At 51.0% G+C, this 14,458-nt stretch overlaps 1 protein-coding gene across 2 annotated transcripts in view; it reads right to left on the bottom strand.

Moving 5' to 3' along the window:
* Window positions 1–14,458, bottom strand: part of LOC147102081 (cytochrome P450 2D15-like) — a 61,684-nt gene that overhangs the window by 19,615 nt on the left and 27,611 nt on the right. For both annotated transcript variants that reach the window (XM_085964257.1, XM_085964258.1), the window contains exon 3: window positions 8,609–8,761. In XM_085964257.1, coding sequence (XP_085820383.1) covers window positions 8,609–8,761 — 153 coding nt within the window. The remainder of the gene's footprint in view (window positions 1–8,608; window positions 8,762–14,458) is intronic.

The following is a 14,458-nucleotide window of genomic DNA, read 5'->3' on the forward strand; positions in this document are numbered from 1 at the left end:
GCCTCTTGGCAATCTAGGAAGGAATGCTTCTTTTGTGGAGATGCTTTTCACCCTAGGAAAACCTGCCCTGCTCGCAATGCAATCTGCAGTTATTGCGGGAAAAAAGGACACTTTGCTAAAGTTTGCCTATCAAGGGCCTCTACGAGGGCCAATCCAGCTAAGGCCTACTGAACTGCCCCAATTAGGGCCTAACAAGATGCTCCAGCTAGGACCTATCAAGCTTCCTCTCGAGCTCTCTCCCGAAGAAGCACACCGAGAGTTTTAGCCACTCTCTGTGCAACGACACCAATTACAGCTGCTTGCCCACAGAACCTGTCTCATGCAGCCACAAAAATTTCAATTAAAGGGCATACCTTAGATGCCTTAATTGACTCAGGAAGTACTGATAGTTTCATTAAGGAACAGATTGTTGCGAAATTGAAACTACATGTCTTCCCATCGGACCAGGCAATTGCGATGGCCCAGTCATCACTTAATGCCAGAATCTCCGGCTTTTGTGTTGTTGATATGACACTTCATGGTCGTATGTATCCCTCCACCCGACTTTCGGTGCTCAAGGACTTATGTAGTGATCTCCTCTTAGGGCTGGACTTCCAAAAACAGCATAAGAAACTCACCATTGAGTTTGGTGGATCCAAACCCGGACTTACTATTTCTAATATACCGTCTAAATTACCATTTTGTGCATTATCAGCAGCTTCACTTGATGAACCCTCATTATTTGCCAGTATTCCGCCTCAATGCCAACCGATAATAACGAAATCGCGGCGCTTTAATCAGGAAGACCAATCTTTTATTGCGGCTGAAATCTCTCGACTTCTAGCAGAGGATATCATTGAACCATGTTCGTCGCCCTGGCGGGCTCAAATCGTCATTGTCAAGAACCCTCTAAAACCTCACAAACAGCGACTATGCATCGATTATTCGCAAACCATCAATCAATATACCGACTTGGACGCCTACCCATTGCCACGCATTGATGATATGGTTAATAAACTGGCCGAATACAAAGTGTTCTCAACTTACGATTTAAAAAGTGCCTATCATCAGTTACCCTTGAAGGTCTCAGATAAGCAGTACACAGCCTTTGAGGCTAATGGACGGCTGTACCAATTTCGTCGCCTCCCATTCAGGGTTACTAATGGAGTGGCTGTCTTTCAACGGGCAATGGATGGCCTGGTTAAGCAGGAAAACCTAAGGGACACTTTTCCCTATCTTGATAACATTACCATTGCAGGTCACGATCAACAGGAACACGACTCCAACCTCCAAAAATTTCGGGATGCCCTCCATCGCCGTAATTTGACCCTGAATGAATCCAAATCTGTTGAGTCGCAACCGACCATCAACATCCTTGGCTACTGCGTAGGCAATGGTATCATTAAGCCAGGCCCAGAAAGACTTCGCCCGCTCCAAGAGCTCCCGTCACCTAAGAATCCGGCTTCTTTACGTCGGGCTCTCGGTCTGTTTGCATACTACGCTAAATGGATTCCTCATTTTTCGGACAAAATCCAACCCTTGCTGCATGCTAGATCATTTCCACTGGGAACAGCGGCTGTTGCAGCCTTTAACCTTCTCAAAAAACAGTTGGAGAAAGCGGCTCTTCACTCCATTGATGAGAATCTCCCTTTCGTGGTTGAATGTGATGCCTCGGAGGTGGCGATCTCGGCTACTCTGAATCAGGAAGGTCGTCCTGTAGCATTTATGTCCAGGACCTTACAAGGTGCCGAGCTACATTATCCTCCGGTTGAGAAAGAAGCCACAGCCATCATAGAGGCAGTACGGAAGTGGAACCATTTTCTAGCTCGCCAGCACTTTACATTGATCACGGACCAACGATCAGTCGCCTTCATGCTCGATAATCGAAAACGAACCAAAATTAAGAATAATAAAATACAACTTTGGAGGATGGAACTGGCCTCTTTTGGTTATACCATTCTCTATCGGCCTGGCAAGGAGAATGTGGCCCCGGACACCCTCACACGGGCATTCTGCTCCACTATGTCATCCTCCACTCTCATGGATGTCCACAATGGTTTGTGTCATCCTGGCGTTACGCGCATGCTACATTTCGTACGATCACGGAATCTCCCTTTTTCCACTGGAGATGTAAAGAAAATATGCTCAGAATGCCGGCTTTGTGCGGAATTAAAACCCCAGTTCTTCCGCCCCTCAGATGGTATACTCATACATGCAACCCAACCGATGCAACGACTTAGCATCGATTTTAAGGGCCCAGTGCCCTCTTCAACTTGGAACACATATTTGCTCACCATGATCGACGAATATTCACGTTTTCCATTTGCCTTCCCCTGCTCCAATATGCTGGCGTCCACAGTAATCTGCTGCCTTGAGCAGGTATTTTCTCTCTGTGGCATGCCGGCTTATATTCACTCAGATCGGGGTCCATCCTTTATGTCAAGGGAACTCAAGGACTACCTCTCAGAACGGGGAATTGCTACAAGCAAAACAACACCATACCATCCCATCGGAAATGGGCAGGTAGAGAGGTATAACGGTATCATCTGGAATTCCGTACGTCTCGCTTTAAGATCTCGGGGCCTACCAGACCAGCAATGGGAAACAGTGCTTCCGGATGCATTGCACTCTATACGGTCCCTGCTTTCTACAGCCACAAATACTACACCTCATGAGCGGTTCTTTGGATTCCAGCGTCGCTCATCTCATGGGACATCACTCCCGTCATGGCTAACTACTCCTGGACCTGTATTACTCCGAAGATACGTTCGGACGTCTAAAAATGACCCTCTTGTAGACGAAGTCGAACTAACCGATGCCAACCCCACCTATGCAAACATACGATATTCCGACGGCCGAGAATCTACCGTATCATTACGGGATCTGGCTCCCTGCCCACCAGAACCTAGTGGGACATCGGGTGATGGCATTTCACCAGGAAACTCTTGGGACCTATCGGGTACCCCTCTCCAGGATCCTGATCGGACACCAACTAGCTTGGTGCCGGTAGAACCCCGTGCTCAAGGTTGCGACCCTCCCAGTACCGCGCATGAAAGCACTGATCCGCCACAGACCAGCTCTGCACCTCCCTCTGAACAGAGGCAGTCCGACTTTGAACCTATTGGGGCTCGTACTCGAAGCCATGATCTCCCCGACCCTTCACAGGGCAATCCAGGCCACACAGACTCTGACCAATGGCCAACCGCATGTAAGCGGACCAGCGACCCTCTATGACGGGAATCCAAACAGGTGCGACTCTTCCTTGTTCGGCGGCTGCGGACCAAAAGGTAGACCACAGCCTCCTAATCCTGCAGGAGGGAAGAATGTGATAGAAATGATAACTTCCGGGAAGTTATGTCATCACTTCCTGTGAACTATGAACTATGAACTATGAACTGTGTACATACCTCACTTCCTGTCATATGTCACTTCCTGTTGGACTGGTATAAATACTGGTCTGTTCAGTATTGTAAGAGGCTTCTACCAGAGGCATGGTAAAGACCTCTCTTGTGTATATAGTGTGTTTATAAGTTACTTAAAGCTTACTTTAAAGGTACTTGATGGTAAGTCTCCTTTTTCTTACATCACACTCTATCTCTAAGCAGTCTGGGTCCACAGTTCCATTTCATCCTTCGACTCATCCGACGCTTCAACAAAAAATTTGTTTTCTTCCTCTCTGATGTCAAGGATCGCAAGCTTCATCAACTCTTGAACACCAACGCTCCTCCAGAACCTTCTTCTCCTTCACTTTCCTCTGACCCCCCCTTCTCCCAATCTCACCCCCTGCCGCGTCTTCACTATCCCCTCTGACCTTCCCCTCTCTGACCCCGAACGATCAGTCCTCAGCAAAGGCCTGAGCTTCATCCCCTTACGCTCCCACCTCAATGAATTTCGAGCTCGGCACGATGTTCAGCTCTTTTTCCGCCGCCTTCATCTCCGTGCCCACTTCTCTGGCCAGGAGTCTTCCCCCCGCATGGCTGACCTTTTCTCCCGCTTTCAGAATTCTCATTCTACTTGGACCCCTCCCCCTGGCATCGTACCCTCTCTAGATCTTTTCATCGCTAACTGCCGCCGTGACATCGGCCGTCTCCATTTCTCTGCTCCCCTCACTCACTCCAACCTACCTCCCTCTGAACTTGCAGCACTCCATTCTCTTAGATCCAACCCTGACATTGTCATTAAACCTGCTGACAAGGGTGGTGCTGTTGTTGTTTGGCGCACCGACCTCTACCTAGCGGAAGCTGAACGCCAACTCTCCGACACCTCCTCCTACCCCTACCTGGACCATGACCCCAACTACCGAACATCAAACCACCATTTCCAAGACTGTCACTGACCTCATCTCCTCTGGAGATCTTCCCCCCGCGGCCACCAACCTCATAGTTCCCCAACCCCGCACAGCCCGCTTCTACCTCCTTCCCAAGATCCACAAACGGGACTGCCCTGGTAGACCCATAGTTTCAGCCTGTTCTTGCACCACTGAACTTATCTCTTCCTATCTCGACTCCATCTTTTCTCCCCTTGTCCAGTCTCTTCCCACCTACATCCGCAACTCTTTGGACGCCCTCCGTCACTTTAACAGTTTCCTGGCCCCAACCGCTTCCTTTTCACCATGGACGTACAATCCCTCTACACCTCCATCCCCCACCAGGATGGCCTGAGGGCACTCCGCTTCTTCCTTGAACAGAGGCCCGAGCAGTCCCCATCCACCACCACCCTCCTCCGCCTGGCTGAACTTGTTCTCACATTGAACAACTTCTCCTTTGACTCCACTCATTTCCTCCAAATCAAAGGTGTTGCTATGGGTACCCGCATGGGTCCTAACAATGCCTGCCTTTTTGTGGGATATGTGGAACACTCTTTGTTCCAGTCCTACTCGGGTTCCCTCCCTCACCTCTTTTTTCGGTACATTGATGACTGTATCGGTGCCATTTCCTGCTCTTGCCCTGAACTAGACAATTTCATTCACTTTGCCTCCAATTTCCACCCTTCCCTCACCTTCACATGGTCCATCTCCGACTCTTCCCTTCCCTTCCTTGACTTCTCCGTCTCCATCTCTGGGGATAGGTTATTGAAAAACATTCACTACAAGCCCACTGACTCCCACAGCTACTTGGGCTACACTTCCTCCCACCCCGCCTCCTGTAAGGACCCTATTCCATTCTCCCAGTTTCTCCATCTCCGCCGCATCTGCTGCGATGCCACCTTCCACACCAGTGCTTCCGACATGTCTTCCTTTTTCCTCAACCGAGGATTCCCCTCTACCATGGTTGACACGGCCCTCGACTGTGTCCGTTCTATCTCCCGCACTTCTGCCCTCACCCCTGCCCCTCCCTCCCGGAACCACGATAGGGTTCCCCTTGTCACCTTTCACCCCACCAGCCTCCACATTCAACGGATTATCCTCTGCCATTTCCGCCACCTTCAAAGTGATCCCACCACCAAACGCATCTTCCCCTCCCCTCCCCTTTCAGCATTCCGTAGGGACCGCTCCCCCCGAGATACCCTAGTCCACTCCTCTATCACCCCCAGCAACCCTTCCCCTTCGCCTGGCACCTTCCCGTGCAAGTGCAGGAGTTGCAACACCTGCCCTTATACCTCCTACCTTCCCACTGTCCAGGGCCCCAAACACCCCTTCCAGGTGAAACAGCGACTTACTTCTTGCAATCTAGTATACTGTATTCGCTGCTCACGATGTGATCTCCTCTACATTGGGGAGACCAAACGCAGATTGGGTGACCGCTTTGCGGAACACCTCCATTCAGTCCATAAGGATGACCCCGAGCTTCCGGTCGCCTGTCATTTTAATTCACCGCCCCATTCCCACTCAGACCTCACTGTACTCGGGCTCTTGCATTGTTCCACGGAAGCTCAGCGTAAGCTCGAGGAACAGCACCTCGTCTTCCGATTAGGCACTTAGCAGCCTTCCGGACTCAATATCGAGGTCAACAATTTCAGATCATATCCTCGGCCCCTATTACTTATTTTTTATCCACCCCTTTGTTTTGGCCCTTTCCCCCCCCTTTTTTCCTCTCCCACATGGCAGCTGTCTCCCATTCTGCCAGCGCATTCCACACCTAATCTAGAGCCGTCTTTTGTCTCCACTAGTCCTATCACCATCTCGTCTCGTTTTGAATACCTCTTAATATCTTTTCACTTCTCTTTTGTTCTCTCCCAGCCCGGCCTTTTAATCTATTTCATTTCCTGTGCTTTTCCAGTCTTGACAAAGGGTTTGATTCGAAATGTTGACTCTATTTTCACTCCATGGATGTTGCCTGGCCTGCTGAGTTTTTCCAGCATTTTCTGTTGTTATTTCTAATGTCTCCTTATTTGGTTGGCTGTCAGTTTCTGTCTGATTACACTCCTGTGAAGCACTTTGGGACGTGTTACAACATTAGAGAGGCTATATAAATGCAAGCTGCTGTTGTTCGGTTCTGGGCTGCCATCAGAAACAGATGCCAGATGCCCCCCAGCCCTGTTGGGGAGCGCTGCTGCACCTTAGATGGAAGGAAGTAAACTTGCCAGAGGTGTTAGTGGGTCACTGGCAGCTCCTTTACAGAACCTCCGATCTGAAGAGGCTGGTCGGGCATCTCTAGTGCCAAGGTGAGAATGCTGGAACATTACACAGGAGGCAGCTTGAACTGTAATGATCCCATCTTTAACAGTCAAGGATGCTCTACGCAATCATAGAGTCATAGCGTCCATCGAGTCCGTGCCGGCTCTCTGTAGAGCAATCCAGTCAGTCCCATTCCCCCGCTCTATCCCCGTAGCCCTGCAAGTTTATTTCCCTCAAGTGCCTATCCAGTCTCCCCTTGAAAACATTGAGTGTCTCCGCTTCCACCACTTCCGTCGGCAGCGAGTTTCAGGTCCTCACCACTCGCTGCGTTAAAAAGTTTTTCCTCACGCCCCCCCTGTATCTCTTGCCCAAAACCTTAAATCTGTGTCCCCTAGTCCTTGCACCATCAACTAGTGGGAACAGCCTTTCCCCGTCTAGCCTATCCAAACCCGTCATAATCTTGAACACCTCTATCAAATCACCCCTCAACCTCCTTTGCTCCAAAGAGAACAACCCCAGCTTCTCCAACCTGTCCTTGTAGCTAAGATCCCCCATCCCTGGAACCATTCTGGTAAATCTCCTCTGCACCCTCTCAAGGGCCTTCACATCCTTCCTAAAGTGTGGTGACCAGAACTGGACGCAATATTCCAGTTGTGGCCTAACCAGCGCTTTATAAAGGTTCAGCATAACTTCTCTACTTTTGTACTCAATACCTCTATTTATGAAGCCCAAGATCCCATATGCCCATCAAGAGCAAAGGGGGCAAAGCCCCAAAGCTCTAACCATCACTCAATTTTCTTTCTGTTGAGCAGACCAAAAGCTGGTCCACAGAGGGTGCACTGAGGAGTAAAATCAGCCACAGTGGTCTGAAAACCGTGGATGCGCACTCGAAATGGCCTGAGGTGATCAAAATGTCCTCCACCACCACGGAGAAAACTATTGCAGTCCTATGGACCATTTTTGCCAGGAACGGCTTGCCACAGCAGATTTGCTCTGATAACGGACCACAGTTTGTGTCCGAAGAGTTTCGAAGATTTATGAAAAGGAATGGGGTAAGGCATTGCACATCCGCCCCATATCATCCAGCCACAAATGGATTGGCTGAGAGGTTCGTACAAACCTTTAAAAAAAGCAGTAAAGGCCATGTGCGATGACGACATTCCACTGCAGCATAAGGTGGACAATTTCCTGTTAGCCTACAGAAATGCGACACATGCAGTCACCAACCAGGCCCCGGCCATGATGTTCTTTAACCGAAGGTTGAGATCTCGTCTGGATTTGCTCAGACCAAATGTATGAAGAGATGTTGAGAATAAGCAATTCCAGCACATCAATGAGAAGCCGACAAGGAGCTTCAATGTAGGGCAACCAGTCTTGGCCCGCGACTACCGAACAGAGAAATGGCAACCAGGAACGATATGCACATGGCAGGGGCCACTAATGTACACAGTGGATGTTGGGGAGAACATTGTGAGACGCCATGCTGACCAGATCCTAGAGTCACAGGAACGAGTCAACCCCATGTCTCGGCCATACGTACCTGGCGAGGAACCCGACGTACAGGTCGCATCTACCTCAGAAACAATAGCATTGGAAGCTGATGAATCAACTGACGACAGGGTGTTAGAATCGCCTCCGCACCAAGAGCGAGACACCCGGGAAAGGCGTTATCCAGAAAGAATCAGGAAGCCTCCCCAAAGACTGAATTTATAAATAGACTATTTCCAGTTAATGTTGCATGTTAAAAGCGTTAATGGTAATTAGTTTGATATTTAATTGTTAAATGAGTGTTATGGTACTGTTAATCTAAAAGGGGAGGAATTGTAGTGTATGTACCTTTAAGGGAGAGAACTACTTTTTACAGCTCCTGTATCCTGTAGTACCGGCAGTGACCACACCTGTATATAAACCCTGAGTGGTGCTCTGTACCGTCAGTTGCAGTTTGAACCCTCATTCAGTAAAAACCTGTTGATCGTTCCCTGCACTCTGTCTGATTATTGAAGGACACCACATTAAGATACCCGGATCTAACAAAAACGACAAAAGACAAGGATTTCCTTGGAATCTGCTCACCTTTTTCATCTTCAAAGGCTTGGTTTAAAAATCCAGCCTCTTCCACAATTCGCATCTCCAAAGATTTCTTCCCCAGCCCAAAGTTTCTCAGTGTCGAAAGGGAAAACTTTCTCTGCTCTCTCCACCAAAGGCCATATCTAGCAAAGATAATACCTAGAGGGGTACAAGAGGAACAGTGCTTTATTCATCTTATGTTCTATGTTATTCGTTAAGATGTGGTTTGAGAATGCTGGGAACTGGTTAACTTTAGCACAATCTCCGAGGTCAGGTGTGGCAGGGGTCAGATGCACAACTCCTACATTGCTCTATTTGTAGTTTAAAATTAACGTGATCTTCGAGCTAAGAATATATCCCTGGAGCATGCCCACATTTTCCTTTCAATTTCTGGTCTAAGTGATCAGGATTGAGCTGTCTTCGGGATTTTCAGCAGCATAAGACCATAGGAATGTGCAGGAGTGGAAAGATTACTCTGATCCACCTGGACATGCCCAAAGGCTGCCCATTACCGATTCCATTTCATCTTCCTTTCATTGTCTATTCTAATTAGCGACAACAGGAACGATGCCAAGCCCTTTAATTTACCGTTACAAGGATCAGCACAAATCCTAAAACTTTTGTTTGGTGTTTCGATATCAACAGGGATGAGCAACTCTCTTGGGTAAAGAAAGACTCTTCTTCATGCAAAGCCTGCTGACAAATGAAGGTAGGACTTTGTAAATCCTTTCGGTCTGTTGTAGGTCATTACTACAAAAAGGTGTCGTCGACAGTGCTATCAAGCGGCACTTACTCACCAATAACATGCTCACTGATGCCCAGTTTGGGTTCCGCCAGGCCCACTCAGCTCCAGACCTCATTACAGCTTTGGTCCAAACATGGACAAAGGAGCTGAATTCCGGAGGTGAGGTGAGATTGACTGCCCTTGACATCAAGGCAGCATTTGACCGAGTGTGGCATCAAGGAGCCCTGGTAAAACCAAAATCAATGGGAATCAGTGGGAAAACGCTCCACTGGCTGGAGTCATACCTAGCACAAAGGAAGATGGTTGTGGTGGTTGAAGGTCAATCATCACAGCCCCAGGACATCGCTGCAGGAGTTCCTCAGGGCAGTGTCCTAGGCCCAACCATCTTCAGCTGCTTCATCAATGATATTCCCTCCAACATAAGGTCAGAAGTGGAGATATTCGCTGATGACTGCACAGTGTTCAGTGCCATTCACAACTCCTCAGATAATGAATCAGTCTATGCCTGCATGAAACAAGACCAGGATGACATTCAGGCTTGGGCTGATAAGTGGCAGGTAACATTCGCACCACCGAAGTGCCAGGCAATGACTATCTCCAATAAGCGAGAGTCTAACCACCTCCCCTTGACATTCAACAGCATTACCATCGTCGAATCCCCCACCATCAACATCCTGGAGGGTCTCCATTGACCAGAAAATTAACTGGACTAGCCACATAAATAATGTGGTAACCAGAGAAGGTCAGAGGCTGGGTATTCTGCAGCGAGTGTCTCACCTCCTGACTCCCCAAAGACTTTCTACCATCTACAAGGCACAAGTCAGGAGTGTGATGGAATAATCTCCACTTGCCTGGATGAGTGCAGCTCCAACACTCAAGAAGCTTCACACCATCCAGGACAAAGCAACCCGCTTGATTGACACCCCATTCACCACCTTAAACATTCACTCACTCCACCAAAAGCGTACCGTGGCTGCAGTGTGTACCATCTACAGGATGCACTGCAGCAACTCGCCAAGAGTTCTTCGGTAGCACCTCCGGAACCCACGACCTCTTCCACCTAGAAGGGCAAGGGCAGCGGGCGCATGGGAACACCACCACCTCCAAGTTCCCCTGCAAGCCACACGCCATCCTGAATTAGAAGTATATTGCTGGTCCTTCATCGTCGCTGGGTCAAAATCCTGGAACTCCCTCCCTAACAGCACCGTGGGAGTACCTTCACCACACGGGCTGCAACGGTTCAAGGCGGCGGCTCACCACGACCTTCTCAAGGGCAACTAGGGATGGGCAATAAATGCTGACATTCCCAGCGACACCCACATTGCATAAACACATTTTTAAAAAAGTTAACAGAGCACAAGGTGGAACATTTAAACCAGTTCCCCTGGACACACTGTCTCCAGTTCCCGTGGACACACTGACACCAGTTTCCCTGGACACACTGACTCCAGTTCCCCTGGACACACTGACACCAGTTCCCCTGGACACACTGACACCAGTTCCCCTGGACACACTGACTCCAGTTCCCCTGGACACACTGACTCCAGTTCCCCTGCACACACTGACTCCAGTTCCCCTGGACACACTGACTCCAGTTCCCCTGCACACACTGACTCCAGTTCCCCTGGATACACTGACTCCAGTTCCCCTGGACACACTGGCTCCAATTCCCCTGGACACACTGACTCCAGTTCTCCTGGACACACTGACTCCTGTTCCCCTGGACACACTGACTCCAGCTCCCCTGTACACACTGACTCCCGCTCCCCTGGACACACTGACACCAGTTCCCCTGGACACACTGACTCCAGTTCCCCTGGACACACTGACACCAGTTCCCCTGGACACACTGACTCCAGCTCCCCTGGACACACTGACTCCAGTTTCCCTGGACACACTGACTCCAGTTCCCCTGGACACACTGACTCCAGTTCCCCTGGACACACTGACTCCAGTTCCCCTGGACACACTGACTCCAGTTCCGCTGGACACACTGACTCCAGTTCCCCCTGGACACTCTGACACCAGTTCCCCTGGGCACACTGACACCAGTTCCCCTGGACACACTGACTCACGTTCCGCTGGACACACTGACTCCAGTTCCCCTGGACACACTGACTCCAGTTCCCCTGGACACACTGACTCCAGTTCCCCTGGACACACTGACTCCAGTTCCCCTGGACACACTGACTCCAGTTCCCCTGGACACACTGACTCCAGTTCCCCTGGACACACTGACTCCAGTTCCCCTGGACACACTGACTCCAGTTCCCCTGGTGATATACCTATCAATTCGTCCAATAAAAAGCGACGAGTTAGGAACGTAACTAAAGGTTTTTATTGACTAAATAACAGAGCCCACCCTCGTGGGTGATCGGGTCCAACAAGGAGGAATACCAGCCAGTCGACTACCTTTATACCTGGGCAGGTAGGTGGAGCCATGGGCGGAGTCGGAGGTGGTCAGCCCAGGTATAACAGCGCGACAAGAGGCGACCTCGTATAGTGATACAACAGTGAGAACAGTGAGAACAATACAACAGTGATAACTATAGTGTAACGATAGTGAACGTTAAAAGTGGTTTACCACATTCACCCCTTGTTTAGATTTGAGTCCGGCGGGGTGAAGTGTACTACCAGTTCTGGTATGTCAGTCTGTCCGGAGACCTCGTAAGCCTCTCCGATCGTCGCAGCGGCGGTGCTGCATTATCCGGTGTTAATGCTGGTGTCTGCGTGGTCGGCGAAGGCTCGTGGGGTTCCGGCATGCTGTCTACCTGGGCTGGAATTGGGGGGGTGGTGGGGGGGGTAAAGGTGGTGTCTCCGGAGTGCCCGAGGGTGCGAGGTCTCGTAAGGAGACAGTGTCCTCCCGCCCGTCTGGGTAAGCCACGTAGGCGTACTGGGGGTTGGCGTGCAGGAGGTTCACCCTCTCGACCAGGGGGTCCGTTTTATGGGCCCTCACGTGCTTTCGCAGCAAGACGGGCCCCGGAGAGGTCAGCCAGGTTGGTAGAGTGGTTCCCGTAGTCGACTTCCTGGGGAAAACAAACATTCGTTCATGGGGGGTGGCGTTAACGGCAGTGCAAAGTAGTGACCGGATGGAGTGCAGCGCTGTCGGGAGGACTTCCTGCCAGCGGGAGGTTGGGAGGCCCTTAGACTTTAAGGCTAAGAGGACGGCCTTCCATACCGTCGCGTTCTCTCTTTCCACCTGGCCGTTCCCTCGGGGGTTGTAGCTGGTGGTCCTACTTGCTGCAATACCTCTCGCTAGTAGGAACTGACGGAGTTCCTCGCTCATGAAGGAGGAGCCCCGGCCACTATGTATATAGTTCGGGAACCCGAACAAGGCGAAGAGGTCGTTCAGGCACTTGATGACTGTGGTACTGGTCATGTCTGGGCAGGGGAAGGCAAAAGGGAAGCGGGAGTACTCATCAACGATGTTGAGGAAGTACACATTGCGGTCAGATGACGGTAGAGGCCCCTTAAAGTCGATGCTCAGGCGCTCAAAGGGGCGGGTGGCCTTGATCAGGCTTGCTCTGTCCGGCCTATAGAAGTGCGGTTTGCACTCGGCGCAGGTCTGGCAGTTCCTGGTCATGGTCCTGACCTCCTCGATGGAGTAGGTCAGGTTGCGGGCCTTAATGAAATGGTAAAGTCTGGTGACCCCGGGGTGGCAGAGGTCGTTGTGGAGGGTCTGAAGTCTATCAATATGCGCGCTGGCGCATGTAACTCGTGAAAGAGCATCGGGGGGTTCGTTCAGCTTACCTGGCCGGTACAAGATATCATAATCGTAGGTGGATAGCTCGATTCTCCACCTCAAGATCTTGTCATTCTTGATTTTGCCCCTCAGCTTGTTATTAAACATGAAAGCAACCGAACGTTGGTCGGTGAGGAGGGTAAATCGTTTGCCTGCCAGGTAATGCCTCCAGCGCCGTACCGCCTCCACAATTTCCTGGGCTTCCTTCTCGACCGACGAGTGTCGGATCTCGGGGCCCTGTAGGGTCCTTGAGAAGAAGGCCACCGGCCTCCCCTCCTGGTTAAGGGTAGCGGCTAGGGCGAAGTCGGATGCATCGCTCTCCACTTGGAAGGGGATGGACTCATCCACTGCGTGCATTGTGGCCTTGGCTATGTCTCCCTTGATGAGGGAGAAGGCCGCGCACGCTTCCTCCGTGAGGGGGAAGGATGTGGACTTCATGAGGGGTCTGGCTTTGTCCGCATAATTGGGCACCCATTGGGCATAGTAGGCGAAGAGCCCCAGGGTTCTCTTAAGTGCCTTAGGGCAGTGGGGGAGGGGTAGCTCCATGAGGGGGCGCATTCTTTCGGGGTCGGGGCCGATGAGTCCGTTCTCTACTACACAGCCAAGGATGGCAAGGCGCGAGGTGTTAAACACACATTTCTCCTTATTGTAGGTGAGGTTCAGCCGTTGGGCCGTACGGAGGAATTTCTCCAGATTCACGTCATGGTCCTGCCGGTCGCGGCCGCAGATGGTGACGTTATCTAGATAGGGGAATGTGGCCTGCAGTCCGTTCTGGTCAACCATCCGGTCCATCTCCCTTTGGAAGACCGAGACCCCGTTGGTGACACCGAAGGGGACCCTAAGGAAGTAGTATAGGCGCCCATTCGCCTCGAAGGCGGTGTACTGGCGGTCCTCGGGGTGGATAGGGAGTTGGTGGTAGGCCGACTTAAGGTCGATGGTCGAGAATACGCGGTATTGTGCAATCTGATTGACCATGTCAGATATGCGGGGAAGCGGGTATGCGTCCAGCTGGGTGTATCTGTTTATGGTCTGGCTGTAGTCGATGACCAGGCGATTTTTATCGCCGGTCTTAACGACCACGACCTGGGCACGCCAGGGGCTGTTGCTCCCCTCGATAATGCCCTCTTTCAGGAGGCGCCGCACCTCAGAGCTAATGAAGGCTCAGTCCGCAGCGCTGTACCGCCTGCTCTTGGTAGCGACGGGTTTGCAGTCGGGGGTGAGGTTAGCGAACAGGGAAGGTGGCGGCACCTTGAGGGTGGATAGGCTGCAGGTGTTACGCGGTGGGCGGTTTAACATTCGCTGGTTGTCGACTGTGAGTGGGGGGAGGGGTCCACCGTATGCTAGGGTTACACTTTGGAGGTGGGATTGG

This window comes from Somniosus microcephalus, chromosome 22, assembly GCF_052327205.1.
Source record: "Somniosus microcephalus isolate GS21.2 chromosome 22, FLI_Smic_1.0, whole genome shotgun sequence".
NCBI lineage: Eukaryota > Metazoa > Chordata > Chondrichthyes > Squaliformes > Somniosidae > Somniosus > Somniosus microcephalus.